Below are 27,545 nucleotides of genomic sequence, written 5' to 3'. Positions count from 1 at the left end.
AGAAGTTTATTCCCAAAACAGAGCTCGGCTTCACGGAACAATTTACACAGACAGGAAAGAGGGCTGCTGGGCTGGAGTGGGGAGACCCCAGAGAGGGGTATCTACAGAACCTAGGACATAGCAAGGATACCCTCTCACCCACAGCATGCCACTCAGCCCTTTGAGGGCTGGGGTCATTTTGGGTAAGAAGAGCTGGGGTCCTGGCTGGTGGGATTTGAAACCAGTCAGTGAAGTAGAATTTTTAATCTCCTTGGAAACTGCCTCCAAGAGCATGCATGGGAGTCGGGTATGGGGAGGTGTCTGCACAGACCCAACCCTATACAACCACTGTTAATAGTGGTAAAAGGATGCCTACTCTCAGACCTTCTGGGTCTGCTGTCAAACTGGGGCCTCAGGATGGACCTTTGGCCTGGGAGAGCTAGGAGTTAGAAAACCCCACAAGATGACCAGGCCCAGGATCTTCACAGGTGGGTCCTCTTAAGCCCCTCTCCCACTTTTCCTACCTTTCACTTGTAAACAAAGGGGGAAAAAATTCTCAACTGTAAACAAAGTGTTAAAGTTCAAAATTTTAAGTTGTAAACAAAAAAAGTTTTTAAAAACCTCACCTGTAAACAAAGTAACAAAATTTTAAAGTCTCTAGTTCTGAACATCAGACAAAGTAACAAAAGTAAGAGTTTTGTGAACAGGGTCCTAACAGTCATTTTTCCCTTTAAAAGGGAATAAAGGAAGGGTGGAACTGAGTCACTTCAGCAGCCCGGTGCCTAGGGCCAGGGAGGATCCTGTAAACATGGGAGGCAGTGGCACCTACATTCTGGGTCTTGAATTCCCTCATATCTGCTCCCTTTGTTCACTCTCCCACCCACCCCTCAGAGGGCAGTGTGGGGGAATCAAATGGCACCACAGACAACTTTTGCTCAGGCAGGGGCAGGGGCAGGTCAGTGACCCCTCTACCCACCCAATACTGGAATGTCTGAGTAGAAGCCTGGGCCCCTCCCCAAGGGAGAAAGGGAAGCCTTGCTCTGTAAACATGACATCTGCTGCTCCACCAGTGCCCACAGCATCAGTCCTAGGTCATAAGGCAGTAAGTGGCAGGGACTCCATGTAATAAACACACACATCCACGGGGAGGGGTGGCATGAGCAAGCCCCCATGAGAGAATCAGAGGACCCCTGTTTCCAAGACCAACCCCCAACCCCAGAAGTTTGGTCGGTGGGGCATTTAAGAGAAAATAAGATCAATTCTGCACTTTGGGCCCTGACAATCCTCAGATCAAACAGGGGGGTGGGGTGGGGTGGGGTCAGGAGGGCATCTGTCCACATGTTGGACAAGTCTACCCCAGTAAGATATGAGAAAAGAACATATGGTTTACTATGGACCCAAATGGGGCCAAACTCTGCATCTCTCTTCCTCTGTTCCCTTCCCTTTACCAGTCCAGTCTCAGACCCCTGGGGGAGACAGAAAAGCTGAAAAATAACATAAGCATATCTCTCTGGTTACAAAGGTATAAAATGTATAAAAGTCTTCCCTTCAGTCCCCACCTGCCTTGCACTTGTCACACCCATGCTCACTGATGTGCATGGAACCTCCACACTGCCATAGAGGGAGCTGGGGGGAGGCACACAGGATGCTGCCTTAGGATCAGCCCCCCTACTCCTGGATTTTCTCCTGTTGCCCTCAGTTGTTCCTCATATGCACGTCATCCTTCAGGAGTGACCCTCACTTCTGGGAACCCTGTAGAGTTGAACATGGACATCAAAGTTAACTGCTGAGAGGACCCTAAGTCAGATGCCTCCTAGCTTCCCTACCATATCTGGCCTGCTCCACCTCCCCCCATTACTGTTGCCTCTCAGTGTTCAGCCCTTCATGTTCACTTTGGAGTTCTGAGTCCCCCACCCATTCTGAACACCTTAACTCATCAGCAAGGCTTCCTGACTACCTCGGTCTTTTCTCTTAACACTTAGCAAGCACCTGCCATGTACAGACATTATGTTAAGCACTTGGCACGTAATATCTCACAAATCTTCACATCTCAAAGAGTTCGATACTATGGACCTTTCTACAGATGAGGAAACTGAGGGTCACAGAGGCTTGTACCCTGCACAAGGTCACACAGCTAGTAAGATAAGAGAACTCAAACTCACACCTGTATGATTCTGGAGCCTAAGCCCCTACTCAATTTCCCAGCCCTCCTCTTACTCAGCCAAAGCCCAAGGCCACACTGTAGGGGGACCCAGGTGATAAGTCTGCTCTCTTTCATCCTCACCCTTTAGTATCCCTCTAGAACCCTGGGCCCTCCAACCCCCCCTGCCTCTCCCTTCTTCCTTTGTCTTCCCCCAAACACTGGGTCCTGCACAGTTCTGTTGGTCCCCTGTCCCATCCCCAAAGACCCCTTCCCCTCAGATCCATCTCTCAGCCTACAGACTCCCCACTCCTCCAGAGCTTGACCTAGCTATACTCCCTGAAATGCAACTCTCCCATTGGCTTACAAAACCAGCAACTCCTGCTTTCTCCTCACCCCACCATTCCTTCTCAGGCTCTTGTATATCCAGCTACTTCTGGGCATGTCTGCCATCCTCTACCCCACAGATGCCCTGCAGGCTCCTGAGATGTACCAGATCCCAGCTCAAGCCTCTGAGCCTCACCCCATAGTGCCCACAGGCAGGAGGAACTTAAAATTGACTGAATATAGTTTATCCTCAAAGTTAGCTCTTCATCCAGATATATCTGGTACCCCTTAGACAAACCTTCCCAAGCAAACACTCCTTCACTCCTCCCTGCTCTTTGAAAACATGGGGTTATCTTCTACTTCTAGGCTTTGACTCCTGCCTTGCCCCCTCTACTAGATCCAGTCCTTTGGAGGGCAACTATCTCTTCCTTAGTCTGGGAGGTGCAGGGAAAGAGCGCTGGTCCCAATCATACAACTGGTGAGTCCCTGCTAGTCACATTCCCTTTCAATGCCAGATCTCTGTACCCAGCCTCTGACCTCCTGGCTGTGCTGAGCCTGGGGTAGCCCCCACCTGTCTGTCAACCCCCACCCCATTCTGTAGTGGAACCTAGGGGAGGAGGCTAAGCTAATAAGGGTATGAGTAGTTGGCTAGGCCATGCTTACTCTGAGTCCGGCGACAACTCTGAGATGCTGTGGGACGTGGCAGAGCGAGGTGTGGAAGGCCCAAGTACAGAGGCTGTGGCAGAAGGGGTGGCAGTGGTGTGAGGGCCAGAGGGCGTGCTTGAGGACTGCACAGAGGAAAGAGCTGAAGAGTTGAAAGAGGCGAGGATGGAGGAGAGAATGTCCAGCTGCTCTGTGGAGGGGCCATGGCTCGGGCCACTGGTTGGCTCCTCCCTAGCTCTGAGCAGCTGAGGGGCTGGTCCAAGGGCCTCTCGTGAGGAGTGCCTACTAGGCACTTGGTCCAGCTGCTCCCGAGAGTTCGAGCTCCTGGACAGAGAGTCCAGGGGCCGAGATGGCAAGAGGGGGTCCTTTGAGAGTTGCCGCTGGGGAGACAGGGGCAGAGTAGGGTGCTGTGGGTCAAGGTCCCGGGTGAGACGGGGTGGGGGCAGTGTGCTCAGCCATTCTCGGGGTGCTCCTAAGTCCAGTGCATCCCGTGACCCAAAGCGACCAGCTGTGGCTCCAGGGTAGTCTCGGGGTGGCTGCCTCCGTGGCAGGGTGCTGCCCCGAGCTCTGGGCTCTAAGCGGCCTAATGCAGCATCCAGGTGTTCCTGGGAACCTGGCCGGCTCAGGGGATGCAGAACAGGGACAGGGGCTTCCTCTAGTCTCTCACGGCTCAGCTGCCGCCGTAGGAGCAGATCCAGTTGTTCTCGAGAAGAGTAGCGACTGGCTGGCTGTGAAAGGCTGCCTGTGCCCCCACCAGCATAGATGCGACCATAAGAGGCAGCTGGCACAGCACGGTGACCCAAGGTGGCTGCACGGCACCAGGACAGCTCAGGAGCACCTCGGGTCTGTGGTACCAGTGGGTATTGCAATGGGTTCTTCAGGATACCTATAGGAGAAACAAAATGGGGGGCGGGGTGTGGGGGTGGAGTGGGCCAGGTAGGTATTCCCTGAGTTTAGGGATCGGGTAGCTGCTGGGATCCCTGTCAGAGTTGGGACTAGAAATCAATCCCCTGGGGAGGAGCAGAGGCAACCCTGGGGGTCTCAAAGAGGCAGCAAGAAAGGGCCAGAGTGGGCTGGAGATGTGGCTCAAGCAGTGGGGCCCGGGTTCGATCCTCAGCACCACAACAAACAAAGATGTTGTGTCCGCTGAAAACTAAAAAATAAATATTAAAAAAATTCTCTCTCTCTCTTGAAAGAGAGAAAGAAAGGGCCAGAGTGGAGAAGTATTAATACTCTGGCTCAGGTGAAGGCAACCAAACTTCCCCACTGACGTCAAAAGAGCAGCAGCCACCAGGTTCTGGAAATATAGGACTAGGTCAAAGAGGAAGTCCCCAGGGTCCCTGTAATGCAAGACTGAAGACAGAAATGTTTTGTGTTGTATAGGAACAACCTCTGGTGGTTCCTGTAAAGCAAAGTAAGGAGACAGAAATCTTCCAGATCAGACAGGCTCTGGGATCTGGGAGACAGCTTCCCTTAGGATCTCCACAAAGCAGACATGGGAATGGGGAAGGGAGAGGAATCCCTTGGGTTGGGGCAGCACTGGCTTCTGGATGTAGGCCAGGGCATGGGAGGAAGGAATTGTCTGGGTTAATATAGGTGCATGGGGACCATGAAGCAGAGTAGAGAAACAGAAACCTCCCAGATCAGAATAAGAGGAGCTCAGTTTGAGACCAGGAAGCTGAAATTGATTGCATGAGGGCAAGAGTAGCCTCTAGGGTTCATATAATGCAGGTCAAAGGTCAGAGACCATACCTTTCCTCTGGCGCTGGGCTTGGCCCAGGGATGTTTCGTCCCCGCTGGTCAGGGCCAGATCTGGATGGTTGTTGTTGGCTGTATCTTTGCTGGTGTCCAGCCCCAGGCGCCTTTCAGAGCCCCATGTCTGCAGAGCACAGGGGGCTGCCTCGCATTCCCCCAGGGCTGGCCAGTAGGACAGGAGGTCATTGCCATCCACGTCTGTGGAGCCAGGGCAGGTTACAGAAGCCTCTAGTTTGATCCCAGTGACTTAGGACTTCTGTGACCCAGACTCAATGACATTCAGTGATTCCTGGCTCTAATGACTTTTGAAAATCCTGGCTATTCTCATTGAGTAGAGGTAGGAACAGAAGGGAGACCAGGAAGACCAGGTTGGGTCCCAACCCACAGGGACAAGAGTCTGGAGGGACATGTCATTCTATAACATCCCTGACTTCATCACTCTATTGCTTAGGCTGTTCCTGTGTCATCCAGATACTGCTGGAAAACTGGATGGGGATGGTGCGTGGGGTTCCCATGAAGACCCCAGAGGGTCCTAATGTATCAGATTCAGGCATCCTGAGGAGATGACAGGATCCTTGAATCGCATCTAAGTGGAACATGGGGTATCCCTCAGTCATTCATGGGATCAGAGTGTTCCCATCACCTTTAGGGTGGGTGAGGAGCCTCTCACTCTGGGCTGTCCGTCGGAGAGGACGCTGGAAACGCCCTCGTGTCCGACCATTGTCCTCGCTTTCTGAAGATGGGATAGACAGACTCCTTTCCTCCTCCAAAGACAGGTCACTGTCAGAGTCAGAGTCTGCACCTAGAGTTGGGAAGACCAGAAGGAGGAATGTGTAGCAGTAGCTTTGGGAAGCAAAGGACTTGGGGATAAGGAAAAGGCCTGGAGATAAGGGTCTAGAGGTGGATGCAGCAAGGAAGTTGGGGAGGAGGGCCCCAGGCAGAACTTGGGAAAGGGATAGGAACAGAGGGGCTATAACTATCAGGTATGAGCTGGGTTAGGAGTGGGTTGGAAGAACCAGGGTTAGGTGGGTGGGTGCCTCCTAAGACAGTGACCTGGGGGGAGCTCATCCCATCCCAGTCAGCCACTGCTCTCAGTTTGGGACAGTAGGAGGATCAGGAAGAGACCCTCTCCCTCCCTCCTTCCTTCCTGATCCAGGGCTCCAACTCCACCAGCATCTCGATGGAACATGGCCACGTCCAGGTCAGTGGGGCCAGCATGAGCCTGGAGGCTGTGGTTAGTGTGGTCAGCAGCTGAGCCATGTCGAACCAGAACATTGTCCCTAGAAATACAGGAGACCCCCCCAATCAAGGACAGATGTGATGAGGTGCTTTGGGAGCTGCAATATCTTCAAGGACATGGCCAGCTGAGAGTAGAATGGTTGAAGGTGTCCCTGGGTGTGTAGCAGGAAACATCTGGGGCAGTGGCAGCAACAGGCCCCCAGGTGGCTGAGATAGGTAAAGTCACCCACCTTAGGATCTGGTATTGCCAACCCCCTGGTGAAGGGGGACTGGTCTAAACCTCATGTGGCCACTCACCTGAGGTAGCCGCGGCCCCGCTGGCTGTCCTGGTCCTGGGTCCGGCCAGAGCGGGCACTGCTCACTGAGGAGACGGTGGAAGCACCAAGAGTGATGCGGATGAGGCCACTCTCTTCAAAGAGGGCCGTGTTATTGTAGGCCCCAGGCCCCTAAGGATGGTGGGCAGGACAGGGGTGTGAGCCAGCCCTGAAGGACTTCCAGGGTCCCCATCCTGACTCCCCAGACTTGGAAGCCCCTCACCGTCCCAGGTGCTGGCCTTGTCTCCTCTGGTGCTGCCTTCCTACTCAGACAGGCTGGTGTCCAGGCAGCCCGAGCATCTGCATTCAGGACACAAAAGAGCAGCAGCACTGCCAGGCCCTGGAGGTGAGCAAGGATCAGGGTGGGGTCAGCAAAAGTCACTAAGAAAGGAGTGGGTTAGGAGTGGGTTGGAAGAACCAGGGTTAGGTAGGTAGATGCCTCCTAAGAGATCAAAAAAGTCAGATAAGATCAGAGGAGGGCCACCAGATGTCCCTGTGGCTCAGCAAGAGGGGAGTCAGTTATTGCAGGTTATTGAGCCAGTGAAAAGTCCAAGGAGGGCTTAGAAAAGTCAGCAGGATCTGAGCAACAGGAGTAACTGGAGTCAGTCAGCAAGGGGCCAGGAACACAGTGTTAGTGAAGGTCTAACCAGCACACAGCCTGACAATGTCTAGTTCAGAGTCAGCTCCAGGCCTGGGGCTAGCAGTTAGGGCCAGTGATTGGTCTGGAGTAAGCACCCAGCCTGGCAATAATTGTTACCCACTCAGAGTGAACTCCAGGACTGGGGGCAATGCCTTGCCTGGGCTGGGCCCAGCCTGCTGAAGCCCCCTCTGGTTCTGGGATAGAGGAAGGGTGTGAAAGGTACCTGGAGGCCACAGAGTCCAGCATGGAGGTAGTGGAAGGCCAGGATGCTGTGGTTGACTGCCAGGAGGCCAAAGAGCCAGGAGGCACTGACCAGCAGGAGGAGCAGAAAAGAGCTGCGAAGGGTCCTGCTGTGAGGACATGAGAGGACACAGGAGGACACAAAGGGGTCACACTAGAAGAACAGGAACTTTATGGGGAAATGGAAGTCTCAGAAGAACACTAGGGGAAATGGGAAGTCACACAAAGAACCAGGAAAGTACTCAGGGAGCCATGAAAGGACATGGGGAAAATGGAAGAGTTCGGGTACCATGAAAGAAAACATGGAAACACATGGGGCAGGGGAAAAAGTGAGTCACCCAGACTTTGGGTGACAGAGACCCTGGGAAGAGCCAGGGAACAAGGAGATGGTAGAATGGAAGCACATGTGGGACCAGAGAGGGACCACAAGCTAGGGAAGGCATGACTTTATCCAGAATTTAGAGCCCAACCTATACCAAGCAAGGATGCTCTGGGGGCTCCATATTTTATCCATAATGGGTCTTCCATCTGTGAACCCCCCTTTTTCCCCAGTCAACTCACAGCACAGAGGTCCTCTTGGTTTCCCTCTGTCCTGTGGAGCAGGATGTGCGGGCAGCAAGGAGAAACATGGTCCCATTCATCTGGACCCATGGTGGACATGTGGGGTCCGGGTAGGGCAAAGAGAAAGAGAAGAGATAGTGTGAGACAGGGACATAGAGAGACCAAGACTATACATAGGGGCAGAACCAATGATAAATTCATATACACGCACACACACAAAGATAGATCAGGAACAAAGACAGTGGAGCTTAGAATCACAGGAAAAGTTAGACATAGGGAGCCAGAGAGATACTGAGAGATGGAGACAGAGAGAGATGCAGAAAGAATCAGAGAGAGTGGCCAAGTCTCTGACCTCAGGCCCTCCATCTCCATGCCAGCTAAGTGGGGATTGGTCACTCTGTGACCAGACAACAGAGGTAAAGAGAACCCAGGAAGCCTATGGACTGCCACCTCAGCAGATTCCACATTTTCTGCAAGCCCTCTCCCTTTGTCCTGGGAGGGAAGCACATGGTGGCACCAACTGCTGGGCACTCACCACAATGACAAGGATAACAGGGCCAGCAAAACTCCAGATGAGGGGTTCATGGATAGAGATCCAGCAGAAGTCAGGGTTCCCGTAGCCCTCAGGATCCAGGCCAACAGCAAGGCCTTGGAAAGAGATGGGGAAGGACCAAAAGGGTGTCTTCTAGAACTATAGAATGACTGAAAACCCCTTGGGTGGGGGGAAAATCTGGGAGTAAGGATGAACAGGTTCTTCCTTGAGTAGATGGCATTGGGGGGCTGGGGTTAGGGGTCATGATCAGGACTAGGGATATGGTCAGGGTTGGAACATGTGATAAGTGAAGATTTTGGGGTCACATCCCTGAATAGATAAGTGGGCAGGGCCTCACCCAGCAGCACAGCAGGGACACCCCAGCCCAGGGTGTGGTAGAAGCGCATTGCACCGCGGTCCACATTGCGGGGCTCAACCTGCATGCGGTAGAGGTGCAGGCCCTCTACCAGGAGCCATGCAAAGGTGCTGAGGAAGAAGTAGTGCAGGAGGATGGCAACCGCAGTGCACACCAGCTGAAGGCAGAGAAGGAGACATCAGCACATCTCCTGCCTTGCCCTACCTCTGACCCTACTGCAGGCATCTGCTTCCCATCTCTGACTCTTAAACCATAGCATCTTACCCAGCATATTGTCCCAAACTCTGACCCCAACCTGAGCTTCTAAACTTTGGCCCCAGGCCTTCCCAGGTTAGGTGGGGTCATCAGGACACAGGTTCCCTGGCCCTGACCCTGCACCTGGTTATGGGTCCTGTGAATCCCCAGCAGGAAGAGAAGCTCTGCCACCCCCAGGGCAGCTGCTACATTGGCATGGATCCCACGCACGTTGGACTTGAGACTACGTAGGCTCAGCAGGACAGCTGCAGTCAATACCAGTGCAGCCACAGACACTGCCACAACCACATGGGTGAACACAGCCAGAAGCTCCAAGTCACCTTCTAGCCGCTGTGGAGACAGGGATGGTTATTGGGTGTTGGGCAGGACCTCCCTGCCCTTTCAACCTCCCATTTCCTAAGAACCCAGAACACAGCCCCACCTCACGGGGGGAGGCATCCATGAGAACACCAAAGGTGCCGGTCCGGCTGCAGCGACACCGTGCGTGGGACCCATTCCTGTGCACCAGCTCACAGTCCCGTGCTGTCCACGTGCCATGCTGGTCCACCCTGCAGCCACAAGACAGTTAGACCTACCTTTCCCAACAGGGAGTGCCCACTACTAGAATTTGTAAGAGTTGGTGTAGGGGCTGCGAGTTCCTGAAGTTGGGGAGCAGCATTCCTCATGGACCTAGTTGCAAGGCAGCATGGGTAGGGAGCTCAGAGGAAGGCTGGGACTATCAGTTGGCCTCTCAGAGGCTAAAAGGGGAACCAAGGGAGGGTTTCCAGAGCAGGGATCCTCACGGGCCAGGTGGGTCCCATTGCACGCAGATCGCCTTGCTCCGATTCGCTGTCTGCAGGAGGCGGAACTCAAGGCTAATGGGGGACTCCAAAACACCCTTTAGGAAGTTGCGTCCATGGAACACAGCCACGCTGACCACCGGGGAGTTCATAACAGGGTTCTGGGGAAGCCTGAGGAGATACCCCATTTGGGCTTGGTCATTATTGACTTCTGATCTTTTCAAGCTCTAAATAGCAATCTCATCCTATCTTCATACCATCTACCATGGCTGACCCAGGGTTTAGGATGCCCCTGGAGTAGATGCTGCTTCTAAGAATGCCTCTAGCCCCTGCCAGCCTGCCATGGGGCTTTAGATTCACTGCCCAGATTGGGATCTGAGCAGCTTTTGATGGTCTACAACTGTTTGACCCAATCTTTCCCCCTCCCACCTCGATCAGACCATCAATTCCTCAGTCATTATGTCTCAGTTAGTTGGCCTATCTGCACCTGTTTCACATACTCCTCTTGTATGATTGACCCATTTGTGCTCCATGTCCATCAGCCTTCACCTCTTCTACTCTGCACAAATCCAGAGAAAATTCACACGGTACCTAAATTGGATAGGTCTTGGAGCCGTGCACAAGGACATCTCTGTATATCTGTGAACCTGTGCATCTGTCCACCAAATAAGGAGGTACTAGGCTAGGTAGAAGCTCACAGAAAACTCAAGAGTGAGGGGCCTGAGAATAGTTCTACTCATGGTACCTGGCACCCCGGCGCTCAGCTTGGAACTGGGCAGGGAGTAGCCCCCCCAAGGTGCGGTACACGAGGAGGATGACAATGGAGATCCCAGATTCGGGCTCAGGCTCTGGAGGGGCTGATGAAGGGACCACACTTGAGGCAGTAGAGTTTTCCATGTTGCTACTTGTGGGAAGAACTGACAGGAGAGAGGGAAGAACCATTGTCAAGTGACCTCTAACCTATAAGACCCACAAATCCAACATTGAACCCAACCCAGCATCAAGCACAAGGATCTCTTCCTTGCAGATCCAGAACCGGGGAGTACGGAGAGCAGGCACCCATGAATGAAATATTCCAGGCCTGGGAAGTATCATCTGTGGTGAAGGAGAGGATCTGGCAAGTGAGAGTGTAGCAAGGTGTAGGGTAGAGGGTTAACCTGGAAGGTCACACTTAGGAGATCTGAAGCAGGAAAGGTCTGATAAGGGGAGAATCAATAAGAGGGCAACATGGTGTCTGTCTTGAGAGAACAGGAAAACAGGACTTGGTCAGGGATCACCCAAAGGTTCTCACCTTCAGATGGGAAAGACCGTGGAGTCTGGGAAGGCAGCAGCACATGAGTATGAGGATCCCAGGCATCTTGGCCCCGAAAAAGGTTGCTGTGGTAGCGGGGGTAGCGACGGGCCCCCCGAGTTGAACTAGGATGCTCCAGGCGGTCAATGCTGAGCACTGTCCAGGAGAAAGAAGAGTGACACCCATCAAGTACCTCCTCCCCATACCAAGAGTCTCATTCCCACCTACCCAAGTATCACAAGTCACATTTTCCTTGCCACTAGTGTAGAGACTGTCCATACAAAGCTTGTCACAGCCTCCTGACACTATTTGCATTATCATCCGTAGCCCCTCCAAACTCTAGGCCCCTGCCTTTTGCAGCCCCAGTCCTGCCCCACCCACCACGCACTGATATTGGGTGTCACCAGTCCCACAGGATTCAGGTATGTGAGTTCCATATTCCTTGCGAGTGTGGCTGCATATTCCTCCAGATGCTGCATCAGCCCTGCACTGCCTGGGGAGTCCTCAGGGGCCCGCTGCCCCAGCGCTGCCCACAAGTTCCCTGTCTCTGGAGCAAGCAGTGCAGAGCCAGTCCACAGCAGATTCTGAGAGAATAGAAATAAAATTGAGCTCAGCCAGGTGGTGAGGATATGCCAAGGGAGAGGGCAGGCATGAGGGATCTGGCCAGGTGCTCAGAGGGACTCCAAGAGGCTAGAGGGCAGAACTGGAGAAGATAAGGGAAGAGAGAATGCCCAGGTCCTTCACTTCTTCAAAGATCAGGAAGGACCTGAACTGGGGATCCAGGGCTGGAGGACTAGGGAGTCAGGGCACATGGAGCTGGGAAATAGGACCAGGGATCTGTGAATATAGGGCATAGCCCTACCTCATTGAAATGGGCATCTTGTGTGGCTGTCAGCCCAAAGCCCTGCTGATGGCTCTCAAAGGCCAGTAGGTAGGCCAACAGGCGGGCAGTGACTCGGACATCTTGGCTAAAGTAGCGGTCAGTGTGGCCAGTCACCTCCCGTAGCCGTTGAGCCAGCTTCTTGGCCTCCACAGTATCCAGTGCTGTCTTGTTCAGGTCTAGGCCATCCAGCTGCCAGGACAAGGATGGGAATGGTTGTTCTGTCTTCCTGTGGGCTTTTCTCAAGTCTTACAGGGAGAAAGACTGGGACAGATTAAAGGATAACCAGGAAAATCCTTTTAGGTCAATAATTAGGGCATGATATTTGGTGCCCACCACAGGCCTGGGGAAGTTGAATCCAGGCCCAGGGCCAAGGAAGGTCTAGGCAGTCTCACCAGCAGACTGAGCTCTCGAAAGGCAGGGGAGGTACAGTTGAAGAGGTCAGGCTCCAGCCAACCCCGATCCTCATCACATAGTCTCACAGCAGCACCTGGGGGCAGGCAATACTTGGTCAGGCCTAGGGCCTGGATACCTTTACTGACAGGGTGACCCTCTTCTATCCCAGGGGGAACCCTGAGACAGAGGCCAGTGTAACAGGCATCTATGGCTAGATGCCTGGATGTAGCAGCCCAAGCCCAGCTGCTTGTTGGTCAATTCCTGAGGGGTCTGTGGAACATTCTTATCACCAAGCACATAAAGGAGAGCTCAAGGATGGTGCTGCAGACACACACACACACACACACACACACACAATTATTCTCACACAGGCATGGCAGGACAGACACATACACACTGGCCAACGTTCATACTCATACACTATTGCTTAGCTGCACAAACACAGACATGTGGACCAGGAGAAGTGTGCAAATACTTGATGATCTCTCATACACACGCAAACACACTGATTCAAACAAGGTCTTCCAGGATTATAATGTGACACAAGTGAGATGGGGTTGGGGTTCTCATACAAGTTTTAACTGCCCCACTGGTGACTTTGCTGTCATTACTCTCCCTTATCTGTGGGGTTGGGATGTAGTTGACTAAGACATGACCGGATCTTAAGCGAGATTATAGCCACCAACAAAAGGGACCCTAACTTAAATATAGTACCCCATTTTCCCAAAAGAGAGTCATAGACACGTGCACAGGCACAGTAAGACACACACATACACATAAGCATGCACACACAGACAATCTCTTGTCCAGCCACTGCAGAGACCTCAAGCAGCAGAGAGGTTCTGAGGGACTCTCAGGTGGCAGGGAGGAGCTACTGGGTCCTCAGTCAGAGGGAAGGGGTATTTTGTGACCTCAGTCCGTATGGATAGGCCTACAGGGACCTCAGGAAGTGAGGAAAGGCCAATACAATTCCTTATTAGGGAAGGGTTGGCAAGGGTCTTAGGAAGTGGGGAGGGATCTGTAAGATTCTGAGGTGACAGGGAGGGGTCTCTGAGGACCTCAGGCATCTTCAAACAGCAGAAAGAGGCTTCCAGGAACTTTAGGCAGTCAGAAATAGATTTTAGGGACCTCAGGCAGCAGGGAGGGGTCTGCAGGGACTTTAAGCAGCAGGAAGGATCTGCAAAAGCTCAGGCAGTGGGAGGAGGCAGTGCACCTGAGCAAACACGTACCCCTTACCTGCACCCCGCAATCCTGCCCAGAAGCCAAGAGAAACAGATGGAGGCTTAATGAAGGTGTAGGAAAGAACCCAGAGCCCTTAGAAGGTAGTGACGGGCCCACAGGACTCCCAACCCATCCCACCTTTTTACAGGTACAAGGTCACCCCACTCAAGAAAAGTAGCTCTGACCATCAGAGAATAGGCCCACCCCTGCCATCAGCAATGCCCCTATTTCTCATACTTACCTAGGGCCCCCCGGGGACAGGGCACTGTGGCCAAGACACCAAACTTGGTTTGGGGCCACCACACACCCGATCTCAGGGACTTGGGGCAGGCATCATAGAGCACTAGGGAAAGAGGAAGCTCTGAGCCAGGTAGCCAGGGTCTAAGGCAAGTGACAGCCACACCTACTACCCCTGTACCACACACCACTGTAGACCCACCACTCCCCTGTGGACTTCTTAAGAGCTGGCATGTCACATTCTGTGACAGGTCAGCAAAGTATTTGGGGTAAATATGAGGCTTCCTGGGTAAAACTGGTCTGGTCTCCCTCAGAAGCTTCCCAGAGCCCCCCTACCCAGAAGCCAAGCATGCCACTGATCCTTTAGTGGCAACTTGCTGGAACCAACCCTCTACAGGTGGAGCTGGGTGGAGCTTGCTCACCCCGGCAGCCGCTGGCTGTCACCTCAGCAAAAGGACTGTCACAGCTGTTGCACTGGCGGCCAAGGGCTCCTGGGCGGCAGGGGCACTGTCCACTATGGGGTGCACATGATCGCGAAGTGGAACCAACAGGGTAGCAGTCACAAGGGAAGCATGAGTCACTGCCCCGTGGTCGATAGTGGAACTCCTGTTTGAGGATGAGTCAGGGGCCTGAAGTCAGAAGTCAGGGCTTAACATAAGAGTCTTAGGTCAAGGCTTGGGGAGCAAGCAGAATTAAGGGCAAATGGTAAAGACAATAGGAACATTGGTCTCAAATGAAGACAAGGAAGATGTTATGGGATGAGGAGGAGAAATGATAACTAGGTCACAGAATTCAGGTAAGAGGTTAGGGCCCAAGTCAGGTGACTGAGGTCAGCCAACTGGACAAGAATCATAGATCATACTTAGAGGTTTTAAAGGTCAGGGTCAGGGGCCAGGCAAACCTTGCAATGACACTGCCCATTTGTCTTGTTGCAGCTGGGGTCAAAGCCCTTGTGAACATCACAGTTGCAGGGACCACATGTTGGGCTCCCCCACCAGCCCCGTGGGCATTGCTGGTCCATCCTGGGGATAAGATGAGGTGATAAATGCTTCCATAATACTTCAGTGACCCTCCCTATCCCCACCAGCTCTTTCCATCATCCAGCCCCCAGAGTCTCACCTGTGTTCACAGTGGTGACCAAAATAGCCACTTGTACAGTCACAGGTATAGCCATGGGGGGCTCCTGGGAGGTGCCGGCATGAACCCTGGTTCTGACAAGGGTTCAAGAGGCAGGCATCCACACAGCCTGGGCCATAGTAACCTGCAAATTGGGTCAGGAAGCTCAGGACACTAGTCACAGAGCATGGAAGGAAGTAGGCACTTCTCCCTCTCAATTCCTGCCTCCTCTAGGCCCTGCAGCCTCCCAGTCTTTCCCATAGGCCCCTGGCTTCTTCCCAGATGACCCTCTCAAGGCCCACCTGGCTGGCAGGTACAGGAAAAAGTCTGCCAGAGATCTCGGCAGTCAGCGTGGGGTGGGCAGGGCCCAGATGCACAGGCGTTGGTCACGACACAGCCAGGCTCCACATTCACTTGGTGGGTGGGGGGTAGCAGGGCTGGGGACCCCAAGGGTGTAGAGCCAAGCCATACCCCCTATGGACACAGCCAGCAAGGGATAAGACTCATGTCAAGGCACCTCAGCATCAAGTCCTGTAGAGCCAGCCACCCAGTCTGATGACCCCTGACATACAGTCTCCCTCAGGTCCCCCCAAATCCCAGCCCCCCCAAACCCCAGCTTAGCCCCCCATTGGACCCCAAATTGTGCTATTTCTGATATAGATCATTAATGATTCTTGATAATCTAATCTAGACTCTTACTTTCCACACTTCAGAAAGGCTTGACTAATCTCTGAATGCTCTGGGTCATTTATCCCCCAATATCAACTCCTACTTGAATGCTATTTTTCAGCTCCTGATATCTGACCATTATAGGAGCCCCTGATAGCTGACCACTAACCCTAATGCCCCCATATCATATTCTCATGCTGACCCCCACCTGGATACAGCCGACCAGACCCTGAGGAACATCCTCCTTACTGCTGTGGGGCAGGCCTCCCACGTGGAGTTGCTTTACCTTCAGGCCCTGCAGCTCACTCCCCACTGTCATGGTGTCCTAAAGAAGGGAGACGGTCAGCACTGAGGGAAGGGGGTGACTAGTGGACTCCTGCCATACCCCAGAGTCAGTATTAGTCTTTTTCTAACTCTGCATGACCATATTCTCTGTATCAGAGGAGTAATGTGGAAATGAGCTACTTCCAAGTACAAAGAATCTTCTGAGGCATGGAGGATGCATAATAGAATAGTTGCAGTCAAGAGCTGGGCTTGGACAGGCCCCTCCCTCCTGAACTCAGAGCAGACCTTGAACTTCCATGATTTTGACCAGAAGGGTCTTTTAGGAATCAGGCAAAGTATTGGCTACAGAGGTACCCCCAAGACTAGGTCAGATATCTGGGTATCCTTCCTGATATAAAGAGGGCCTTGACAGTGGACCAACCTAGCTGGTGGGATGGGCTTAGAGCAAGGCTATGAGCAGGGAGACTGGGGGAAGAACATTAGATTTGGTGCAGTGATGGAGTAGAGAGGACCTGGATTAGAGGTGGGGTCAAATAAGGTAAATCTGATTGGAAAACTGAAAACAGACTACACTGGGGTTAGAGGTCAGACCCGGAAGAGGCTGAAGTCCAGTGAGACCATGAAGACGTGGTGGCCCCGCCGGCCACCTGGCTCCTCCTGTAACTCCAGCCGCACATCATGCCATCGGCCATCATTGACAGTCACTTGGTCTAGCAGGAGGTAGGCAGCACGGCCTGAACCCCTGGTTACCGTCACAGATAGCAACCCTCGATCTAGCTGTGGATAGAGATAAATAGCCCCAAGGTTAGAATCCCAAACTGAGTTATGACTGGAAGATGAGATGAGATGAGAATATCAGAGGTCAGAAGAGTAAAGTCAAGGCTATATCTGCCACACAGGGGACACCATGTTGCTGACATGGATCAGTAATGGACAGGGAGCAAATGAAAGGACCAGGGGGTCATGGATTGATGCAGTTAGCACAAGAAAAAGCTATGCTTAGGCCCTGCACCTGCAGAGAATATTGTGGTAGGGAAAAGTCAAGGGTCCAGAGCAGAGTCTAGTGCAGCTAGGACACCTGGCAGAGAAGTATGCTATATGATCAGCCTGAATCCATAGAAATGTTACTGGAAGTATCAGAGATTGATGGTTGAGGGTGTATGAAGGGATCAGAAGGACAAACACACCTGGCAGAGAAGCGTGCTGTGTGGCCCAATCTGTACTTGCATCAGGACCCCGTGCATCGCCCATGTCCGAAATGCTAGCCCCAGGTACCATGGCACAGTCACAGCCATGTCACTTCCAAAGTCCCAGCTCAGTGAGCTGTTGCCATGGAAATGGTAGGGATGGGCCATGGCTGAGGAGATAAGAGAAGCAGGGTCACAGCCCCTATTCTAGAAACAGACCTTACCCTGCAGACCCCTCCTGCCCTATGCAGCCCACTCACTGAGCCGACAGTCTTTGCCACCAAAGCCCACAGGGCAGTCACAACTGAAGCCACCCCAGCGCTCTGAGCAGAAGCCACTATTCTTGCAAGGGCTTGAGTCACAAAAGTGCAGCTTGGCCTGGCAGCCTGGAAGAGGAAGGCATATAGAAGATATAAAAATATGAGGTGAGGGCATGAGTGCTAGGTGCAGAAGGGCCAAAAAACAGCATGATCTCAGCTTTGTGTTCACTGGTGGGGGAGAGGTGGGTAGGAGTAAGGCCCTAAAGGCTGGGCTCTAGCAGCCTTGCCATCAAAGGAGACTGGGTTGAGGTCAGATATGGAGCCACCCCATGCAGCCCTGCAGAACCCTCTTATGATTGGGACAGGGCCACAAGTGAGGCTAATGGGAGCTTTGTGCCTACCTGCCATGGTGCCATTGTTTGCAACAAAGGCCGCCATGTCCACTCGGCGGCCATCAATATGCAGGTCTCGCATACAGCCAATGAAGTCCTTGTGGGACACGGGGAAGTTCTCGGGGAGGTTGGGGACACCCCCCAGGAGCAGAGGGCCCGTCAGGTCCAGGGACCTGGGAGTCAGGGGCCTGGGTCATTGGTGGAACTGGGGCCAAAGTAGGATTGCTCCTGGAGGCCACAGGAAGTAGGGGTAGGACTCAGAGGAAAGGGTAAAAAGCAGGGAGGAAAAGGCCATCTGGGGAGGGAACTGGGGGCTTACTCCAATTGTGGGGGCACAAAGGAGAGATCATGATGATGTGGGGAAAGATGGGTGAGATGGAATCAAGCAAGGGTCATGATGAAGGAGTGAGGCATCCAGGTGACTGGGGCAAGTGATGGAGAAGTGGGTTTGGGAGGTGATATCAGTAGGCTCAGAGTCCTGGAAGGCTAGATAGAGATCAAGGAGCTGTAGGTGATGTATGGCATTAGAGACTTGGATGGGAGAGTAGAGGCTTTGGAGGACTGGGTACCTGGGAACTTGTGCATGGGAGCAGGGAGTCAGGGATAGAATACAGGATTGGGGGCTAGGGTGAGGAGGCTTCTAAGGTCTTTAAAGGGGAATCTGGTGGTTTGGAGAAAGGATGGGAAGTTTGGCAGGCTGTGGTGAGGAATGGGGTATGTGAAGGGTTGGGGTAGGCTTTTATAGTCAGAGGATATGGGGACCATGGGATGGGGGCCTCACTTCTTGGAGCTTGTTTGCACACCAGCAGCAGCACATGAGTAGTTGCCAATTTCAGCACCAAACTGCAGAGCTACAGCCACATTGCAGTCATCCACACTCAACACAGCAACCTTGTCCTTGGAGGGGCCCTGAGCACCCCCTAGGGCATCTGTCCGGGGCTAAAAATCCAGGCACACCAGTCAACTATGCCCAAGGGTAACCCCTGAGAAGCAGAACTCAGAATCCCCATGCACATGCACGCGTGCGCCCCGCGTGCGCCCCCCCCCCCACACACACACACCAAGCCAGGGGTGGTGCCTACCTTGTTGTAGTATTTTAGATGCACTGTATGCCACTGCCCATCACTCAGACCCCCTGGAATTGTGGGGCTGACCACTGTATTGGATTCACCTGTGGGGGATATGCAGGTAGAGTGTCCTCTGGAGCTGATGAGTTGCTCTACCCTCACCCAGCTCATATAGCATATTCCCACAGTCATCCTGGATGCATCAGATCAGTATATCTCCTGGTGACCACACTGGTTAGAACAGAGTGGCCTTGAAGAGATAGGAGAAACATACACTTCTTGGAGAGATGGACCTTCCCACAGGGAATGGACATGGAGCTGGGTTCTCGCTGTTGTCTGTTTGGCACTGAAGTATGTTGAACAGTGCTATAATGAAGCAAACCTGAGGGGACTTGTGGACTGCATTTTCCAGCCATCCCATGCACACACTGTCATGTACATCTCCCAGGGAGCACCCACCAGTGGAATATGTGAGCCGCACTTGGCCAGCCACGAGCTCCAGGGCCAGAAAGTCATGCTTCTCATTCAGGCGCCCATTATAGAAGAGTAACCCGCTGTGCTGCACCGTCGCAAACCTGGGTGGAGTGGAGTGGGGACATTAGGAACCAAAATGACCTCACACCTACCATCCTTGAGGGAAGGCTCGCAGGTCACCCGCCCAAGCTGGAGCAAGAGAAGACAAGACACACCAGTATACTGATGGCCAGGGTACTGATGCTCTGAGACACCCTAGCTAACTTCAGGGGAGGGGGCGGTGTCCTGTGGGGACTTCAGGATGGGGCAATCAAGAATCTTAAGGTCATGGAGGTAGGGACGGAATGGAGGCATACAGAGACACGGGGCGGGCACCTACGAGAGGGACAGCGTGAGGTGGAAGCGCTGCCGCAGGCCACGGAACATGACGAACGAACTGGGCGGGAACGAGCGTGCAGCCACCTCACAGCGAGGGCCCTCGAAGGCGCCGCCCGCAGGACACTGGCAGCGGAAGCCGCCAGTGGGTGCATCAGTACAGGTGCCCCCGTTGCGGCATATGCCGGGCACGCAGCGTCCGGCCTCGGTGTCCAGCTCGCAGTCTTCTCCTGCGGAGCAAGACACTTTCAGAAGCCATCATGGCCATACCCTGCCCACGCTGGAGCACGACCAGCCCAAGCCGAGCCTCCAGGCGGGTTCCAAGACCTCTGATTGGTCGAGCTACCAGAGAGTACGCCCTCTTTCAGTCTAGCCTCGCCCCATTCTTCCCGCCCAGGTCTGATCACACCCCCTTATCGCCTGGCCCTTGGCCACGCCTCCTTCACAGCTCTTCCAGTCTGAGGCTTTTATTCCTTGTGTTCTTAGGCTTTCTTTAGGCTGGGCTCTATGATTTCAAATGTAACTGAGCCCATACTAACCCCGTTGCCTCAAAAGTGATGTCCAGTCCGCACTTGTACTATAGTCCCGCCCCCAATTTTGCAAGTGTTCACCCAGCTCGGTCCAACTTTCAGCCCTGTGTGGGACTCACCGGTAAAGCGCGGACGGCAAACGCAGGTGTAGCCGCCTTCTCGCTGCGCGCAGGCGCCGCCATTCCGGCATGGGTTCGAGTAGCAGAGGTCCAGCTCAGTCTCGCAGAAGTCACCAGTGAAGCCAGGCGGGCAGCGGCAGCGCAAGCCCGCGATAGGCTGGATGGGTCGGAAGAGCGTAGAGGTGGAGGCCAGGAAGGGTGCGGATGAGTCAAAGCGGAGCACCGACACACATTTCATATAGTTCTCACAGGGCTCACGCAGGCACACGTTATCGTCAAAGGGCAGGACATCGAGCAGAGAGCGGGCAGCAAGTGCAGCACGACGAACGTACAGCTGCTCCTGAAGTTCCTCAGAGCTAAACCAGGGCCCAGCAGCTCCCGCCCCCGCCCCACGAGGTGCTAGAGCAGAGAAGCTCACATTAAGCACCGTGCCCCCGACATCTGTGTCATTCTGTATGTTAAAGATGAAGACGTCCTCGGTGGGTGTAGCGAGCACTGCAGCCACGCCTTCCAGGAAGTGGCCCAGGAGCGGTGACAGAAAGCGCTCCTGCCACATGTTCTCCAGACGTACAGTCAGGCTGTTAGCCAGCAGTTCCTCCGTGATGATGACCACCCGCAGCACACACTGCGCTGTCACACTGTGTAGGCCATCTGCAGAAAGGGGTATGTATGGATAGTGATCAGCCTGGGATTAGCAGCTGCCTTTCCCTGGGACACAAGAGGGCTATGGCTAGTGACTCCAGTCCCCAGTACCTCTGAGTCAACAGGCTGAACCCACCAGGACACAAGTTGAGTCTGGGACTAGTGACTACTAACTCCCCCAGCGTCATAGCATCAGCAATTTGCTGCTTCTTCCCCAGCCCCAAAACAGAAGGTGGCTGGGTCAGCAAGCCCATGGTTAGCAAGTCACTCCAACCACACTCAAGAAGGTCCCTAATGCTGGGTGTGGTGGTGCACCTCTGTAATTCCAGGGACTAGGAAGGCTGAGGCAGGAGGATCCCAAGTTCAAGAACAGCCTGGGAAACTTAGCCAGACCCTATCTCAAAATAAAAATAAACCTGGGAAGGGTGTTGCACACCTGTAATCCCAGCAGCTCTGGAGGCTGAGACAGGATCCGAGTTCAAAGACAGCCTCAGCAAAAAGCAAGGCGCTAAGCAACCCAGTGAGACCTTGTCTCTAAATAAATTACAAAATAGGGCTGGGGATATGGCTCAATAGTCAAGTGCCCCTGAGTTCAATCTTTGGTACCAAAACAAATAAATAAATAAATAAAAATAAAACCGGGGATGTAGCTCAGTGGTAGAGCACCCTGGGTTCAATCCCTAGTACTGGGTTGGGGAGCAGGCCCCTAAGTGCTCACTCCTTTATTCCTGTTAACATCAGCAGCCTACTCCACTCATGACACAAAGAGAAGTCAAGGTCACTGACTACACATTTCCAACTTCCTCCCTCACCCATCTCCAGCATGACAGAACCAGCAAAAACACATGCTCCAGAAACAAGGACAATTCCAAGTCAGGGATCCCAGTACCTTTCGTCAGCAAACTGAAAGGGACTCTGGCTAAGGGAACACTAATTGCAATTCCCCAGAATCCTGTGTCAACAAGCTCCAGGAGGATATAGTACCCTGACACTCCCATACCTCCCCTTACAAACATAAACCCACCACAACGTTCTTCAATTAGCAAACTGCTCACCACCTTAGACCTGGTTTCAGTGCATACCCCCAGAGATGAAGGTGAGGTGCTTATCTGCCTTGTTCACCTTGTTCTCAGACCCTGGTACATGTTAGGAGATCAATAGATTGGTTGTTGCATGAATTATGAGTAAATGAAGGCTATGCTTTTTCTGACAGTGCCAGGACTCCCAGCTCCAAAATTGAGGAAGGAGCACTGCTAAAGCCTATTCTCCAACCTCTGCAGCTTCCAGTAAGTAGGACTTCAAGAACCTCTTCAACTTGTTCTCCCCTCCTAATAGGAGGGGTTTGTGAAAGCCTGGAGAAGTGAAATCAGGAAAGAGGCGGGTGGGTCTCTGGACATTTCCCCAAGACCAGGGCCTTAGACCACAGCCAGGCCACTGTGGGCACACTCTCTGCTTGAAGCTGCCATAGTAAGCTGTTATTCCAAACCATTAAACTACTGGTCTCTTTTTCCTGCACAAATGGTCAGTCTGGATCTAAAGTAATCATTCATCTAAACATGGGCATGGTATGGACTAACTGGCAATCTGGTTCTGCCTGGGACCTCCAGAACATTATCTGAGGCCTTCCATGCCCTTTAGGGATAACAAAACTGTCCCTAGGGCAGCAGACAGTTGTTTACAATCTTTATGGTATATACTAGATGCCTTAGAATTTGGGGATTTCTTAGGATACTATCCAAGAACCTAAGCAGAGTCCCTGTGAGGTCTATGGCAGATCTGTGGGGCACAGGAACTTAGAAGACTTGGAAATCACTATTTGATTTGAGGGTCTTTGGAGTTCCTGAGGCCCTGACAGCCTAGGATCATTGGGTCACTTGCCTGTTCCCTGCCCCTCACCTGTGACAGTCACCAACATGGAGGCTACCAGTGGGCGGTTGTTATCTAGCTTTCTGCTGAGTCGCAGTTCCCCACTGGTTTGGTTGACCACAAGCAGCTGCAGCTCATTGCCACGCTCAAAGGAGTAGAAGAGGTGATCAGAGACATCAGGATCATAAGCTGGGATACGCCCAATGATGCCCGAGGGGAAGGTGTCTGAGCGGTTTGATACATAGTTGTTGAAGAGGATCTGGAAGTTGTTGAGCACAGGACTGTTGTCATTCTGGTCAACTAGGCGGACATGAACGGTGGCCCGGCTGACCAGAGGAGCAGATGTGGCTTGTACCACAATCACATATTCCTGACGAGCCTCGTAGTCCAAGTCAATGAGTGCTGTCAACTCTCCAGAAAAGATGTCCATTTGGAACAGCTCAGGGATGTTCCCCTCTACAATCTGGTACATTATATGGGCATTGGGTCCTTCATCAGGGTCTATTGCAGTGATCTGGGCCACCACTGAGCCCACAATACTGTTCTCCTTCACTCGCACTTCAAACTCCTCAGCTGGAAAAACAGGTGCATTGTCATTCACATCTTGCACTGTCACCTGGATACTGACTGGAGTCCGCAGTGGGGGCACACCACGGTCCACTGCATAGGCAGTCAACTCATACACTGGTACTGCTTCCCGGTCCAGCCGCCTCACAGTCCGGACAATGCCAGAAGTGGGCTCAATGGTAAAATCTCCATCCCCATCTTCCCCATTCTGGAAAGTGTACTGGACCCGGCCATTGGCATGAACATCCCGGTCAGTGGCTGAGATCTGCAGGACACTTGTGAAAGGTGGAGCATCCTCAGAGACCAACCCTGTATAGTGGGAGGCCACAAACTGTGGTGCATTGTCATTCACGTCATTAACCATCACCTCTACATAAGTGGTATCTGCTTTCTGTGGGATGCCATTGTCCCGAGCAGTAATGGCCAGTGTATAGGTCACCTGGTCCTCATAGTCCAACGGAGCCTGTAGTGTAATGGCCCCTGAATCTGCATCAATACGGAACTGGGGCAGGTTGTCCTCCAGAAGATAGGTGATACGAGCATTCTCACCCACATCATCATCAGAGGCACTGATGACCACCACAGTGCTACCCACTGGCCGATCCTCATTCATACTCACCGAGTAGTGAGCACTTTGAAAGACAGGCCGGTGAGTATTGGCATCTGTGATATTAATATGCACATAGCAGTGGTCATGAAGGGCACGGTCAGATGCAGTAAGCACCAGTTTGAAATAGCGTTCCTGTTTGTAATCCAGTGGCAGAGCCAGTGTCACTAGACCCACACCTCCTTGGGTGCTGATGGCAAAACGATTCCGGGTGTTTCCACCTGTGATCTGGTAACTGATGGCACTGTTGGCATCACGGTCTACAGCAGTCACACTGACCACACTGGTGCCCACAGCCGCATCCTCATTCAGCCGAAGGTGGTATTCTTTCATGGTGAACTCAGGCCGATTGTCATTAACATCTAGCACAGTCACTGTGACACTGGCTGAGGCAGAGAGCGGGGGTGAGCCATGGTCTCGAGCCTCCACACCAAAAAAGTAATGCTCCACAGACTCACGGTCCAGGGGACCACTCACAGAAACCCAGCCAGTGGCACTGTTTATTACAAATGGTGTATCAGGTGCCACACCAGTTAGGGAATACTCCAATCTGGCATTCTCCCCATGGTCTGCATCCACTGCCTGAATGTGGATGACTGAATGGCCGAGGGGTGCATTTTCCAGAACAGAGACCTGGAAGGGTGTGCTGACAAAGATAGGAGTGTGGTCATTGATGTCTACCACCTGAATGCTGACCAGGCCTGTGTTGTTGGACAAGGGTGGCCGGCCTGCATCTTGCGCCCGAATACGCAAGGCATACTCTCTCTCTGCTTCAAAGTCCAAAGGTGCCACTACCTGTATCTCACCCGTGAGGCTGTCAATAGCAAAGTGGCCACGGCTGTTACCACTGATGATGTTGTAGTGCACCAAACCATTGGCGTCCTTATCCCTATCTGTGGCTGTGACACGTAGCACCACCGTATGGGGGCGCACATCTTCGCGTACCTGAGCCACATAGCGCTTCTCGCTGAATTGGGGCACGTTGTCATTCTCATCAAGCACTGTTATATGTACACGAACGGTGGACGAGCGTGGCCCGGGCTCCTGGCCCTGGTCGCTGGCCTCTACCACCAGTTCGTAGCTTTCCATGTGCTCACGGTCTACGCGGCCGCTGGTGCTGATGAGGCCAGAGCGCGAATCAATCTCAAAAGCTGCTGCTGCTGCAGTGCGAGCAGCTGGCGGCCCCACAAAGCGGTAGCGCAGGTTGGCATTGGGGGGCGCATCGCCGTCTGTGGCACGCAACTGCAGGATGGGGTAACCCTCTTCCACATTCTCACGAAGTGTTTCCCGGTACTGAGCCTGCTCAAACACCGGCGCGTGGTCATTGCGGTCGGCTACTGTCACGGCCACCATGGTGGTGGCTGATAGGCGTGGTGAACCGTGATCCTGCGCTGTCACACGCAGGTAGTGGCGCTCCATACTCTCCCGGTCCAGAGCGGCAGCTGTGCGTATGAGGCCGCTCTGCGGGTCAATGCTGAAAAGTTCCAGCGAGCGGCTGTTCATGAGCGCCGCCAGAGAGTAGACTAGGCGCCCAGCCTCACCGATATCCGGGTCCTGCGCCACCACACGTAGCACCACGGTGCCTGCAGCCTCATTCTCGGGCACCAGGGTCTGGTAGTTGTACTGAGGAAACTGCGGGTGGCGGTTTGCTGCGCGACGGGGGCGTGACCTGTTCGCTGAAGGTATTCGCCAGGTTTCAGGACCCGCGGGCGGTCCCGGGGGGCGCGGCCCCGGGCGCTGCGGAAGGAAGCGGCGGCGGAAGACACTACCCGAGCGCATGCGCTGCGGCACAGGCTCGGGAGCTGTCCGAGACTTGAGGGGTGCTGAACCCGCTGTAGGAGCTGTCCTCGCCGCACGCGGTGCTGAATCCAGTCCGGGCCCAGATTCCACAGCCCCGGGAAGACAGTCCTGCCGAGGGACTGCCCTGCCCGCTTGGGATGCTGTGGCTCTCTCGCCCTGACCCCTGCGCCCTAGCGCCCACAATTCCCTGCAACAACGCAAGGTTCCCACTCTTTTGCGGGAGCTTCTCCTAGCGTCACGCTGGAAGGACACTGGCTTTGGACCACTGGGCTGGGCCAGGAGGTCCAAACGGAAGGGCAAGCTGTTCCCTAGACCAGACGCCCCTGGGGACAGAGCCTCTGGCGAATGACTATCTCTCCGTCCGCAAGAGGAGACCTCTGGGCGCCAGCACAACAGGGGCCCTGGTCCCTGACTTGTCTCTCGCTGCTCAGGGGCCCCTCGGCCTCCCCAAGGGCTTTGCCTTCCCCCTCGGAGCCCCATGAAGACAGGCTCCCTAACTCCCAGGCCAGACCTCCTATTCTCCTGAGCCCCAGGCGACTCGGGACAAAGAGCCAAGGCTCCGCCGCAGATCTGCGTCCTTGGTCCCATAGCAGGAGCTACCCCCGGGTCCCAGCCCTGGTCTCCGCCACCCCCCAGTTCCTCCTGGCTGAGGGGGAACAAAGAGAGGAGGAGAAGGAACTGGAGTACCGGGGTCAACGGTCCCCCGAGACCCTGCCATAGCGGCCACCTCGCCATCATCCCCGTCCTCCTTGCACGGCCTCCACCACCCCCCGTCCTGGTCCGGGCCATGGGCCCGCCCCGCCGCTCGGGCCCCCTCCCGGGCCCCTGCCGCCGCCCCGGCCCCCCGCCCCTCGGCCTGTCGCTCCGCGCCGCTGCCTCCTTCTGGGCACCATCTACTCCGCGGCCAGAGCCCCTTTGGCATACGGCCCCGGCTTTCGCCGTCCCCACCACAGCATCCCCGACGCTGCTGCCGCCTCCCGCTGCACCAACATGGCTCCCGAACGCCCCAATGGTCCGCTCCACCTTCGCCCCGACGCCCCAAACCTGGTGGTACAACCCGTTGCGCATGGCAGCTCCGGCTGTTGAAGCAGATGCCGCCATCTTTATTGAGGACACAAGTGCTACCCACAGTGCTGAACAGAACACAGAGGTTCATGGTTGTTAGGTCCGCCCTCCCGGCTCTTGGCCGCCGCCCTCTCCCGCCTCTCTCCTCTAGGGCGCTATCCCGGCTCCTTTTTCTAGCCTTTCTTCTGCTTGTGGATCTCTTGTCCCCTTCCTGAACCCCATGTCCGATTTTGATCTGAAAATTCGGTGCTCATGATATGGTGAGAAAGTGCTCTTACAGATGGGCGGGGGTACCATGTGGAATCCTGGGGCAAGGGAGATGAAGGCCAGACGCTGCCCGGAGCCCCTGAAGCCTGAATGATAAATAGCTTTAACTATCTGATCCCAAGTTTAACTTATAACATACGTCGCGACTGTTTGTTAGGAGTGCCCCTTCGTAACAGGGACTGGGGATGCCACTCCTGAGCCAGGAGCAGAGGTCAAACTCTTCCCGGTCTCGCCCGCCTTCAGCAATCTCCTGGGCTCAGGTTCCTCCCCTGGAAGCTACATTTACTCTCCAGGACACAGGTCCCGAGTGTTCTGGGATGCCACGTGGAGCCCAGTGCTGCCCTACAGCTGTGAGTTCAAGCTTCCTCAGATCCCCGCCCCTTGCCTACGACGATCACATTCCTTAACCCCTTCAAGGAACTGACAGAAGCT

The 27,545-nt window shown here is 53.9% G+C and overlaps 1 protein-coding gene across 1 annotated transcript; it reads right to left on the bottom strand.

Annotated features, from left to right (window-relative positions):
- Window positions 1-15: 15 nt before the first annotated feature.
- Window positions 16-26,519, bottom strand: Celsr3 (cadherin EGF LAG seven-pass G-type receptor 3). Its single transcript, XM_027933757.2, has 35 exons — window positions 22,838-26,519; window positions 20,300-20,950; window positions 19,655-19,880; window positions 19,261-19,376; window positions 18,817-18,905; window positions 18,516-18,673; window positions 17,744-17,907; window positions 17,343-17,468; window positions 17,083-17,252; window positions 16,487-16,672; window positions 15,819-15,935; window positions 15,244-15,415; window positions 14,945-15,086; window positions 14,727-14,847; window positions 14,248-14,431; window positions 13,830-13,931; window positions 12,367-12,461; window positions 11,954-12,163; window positions 11,480-11,675; window positions 11,092-11,247; window positions 10,546-10,717; window positions 9,804-9,971; window positions 9,443-9,569; window positions 9,145-9,351; window positions 8,749-8,923; window positions 8,394-8,506; window positions 7,859-7,938; window positions 7,281-7,404; window positions 6,641-6,757; window positions 6,401-6,549; window positions 6,035-6,144; window positions 5,508-5,666; window positions 4,862-5,062; window positions 3,110-3,995; window positions 16-1,731 (listed from the first exon to the last, which is right to left on the bottom strand). The coding sequence occupies exons 1-35, from the start codon at window positions 26,517-26,519 to the stop codon at window positions 1,704-1,706; spliced, it is 9,879 nt and encodes a 3,292-aa protein (XP_027789558.2). The 3' UTR covers window positions 16-1,703.
- Window positions 26,520-27,545: the final 1,026 nt, after the last annotated feature.

Source organism: Marmota flaviventris, chromosome 8 (genome assembly GCF_047511675.1).
Source record: "Marmota flaviventris isolate mMarFla1 chromosome 8, mMarFla1.hap1, whole genome shotgun sequence".
In the NCBI taxonomy this organism is placed as follows: Eukaryota; Metazoa; Chordata; class Mammalia; order Rodentia; family Sciuridae; genus Marmota; species Marmota flaviventris.
Note: the sequence above shows the minus strand (reverse complement) of the source record. Positions and strands in the feature narration are given on the sequence as shown.

What these genes read in the sequence shown, in the direction of transcription:
- Celsr3 (XM_027933757.2), bottom strand. Translation starts at nt 26,519, where the DNA reads ATGATGGCGAGGTGGCCGCTATGGCAGGGTCTCGGGGGACCGTTGACC. An exon ending in TTCACAGGACCCATAACCAG is followed by an intron (nt 8,924 to 9,144) that starts GTGCAGGGTCAG and finishes CTCTGCCTTCAG; the next exon opens with CTGGTGTGCACTGCGGTTGC. An exon ending in CAAGGCCAGCACCTGGGACG is followed by an intron (nt 6,550 to 6,640) that starts GTGAGGGGCTTC and finishes CACCATCCTTAG; the next exon opens with GGGCCTGGGGCCTACAATAA.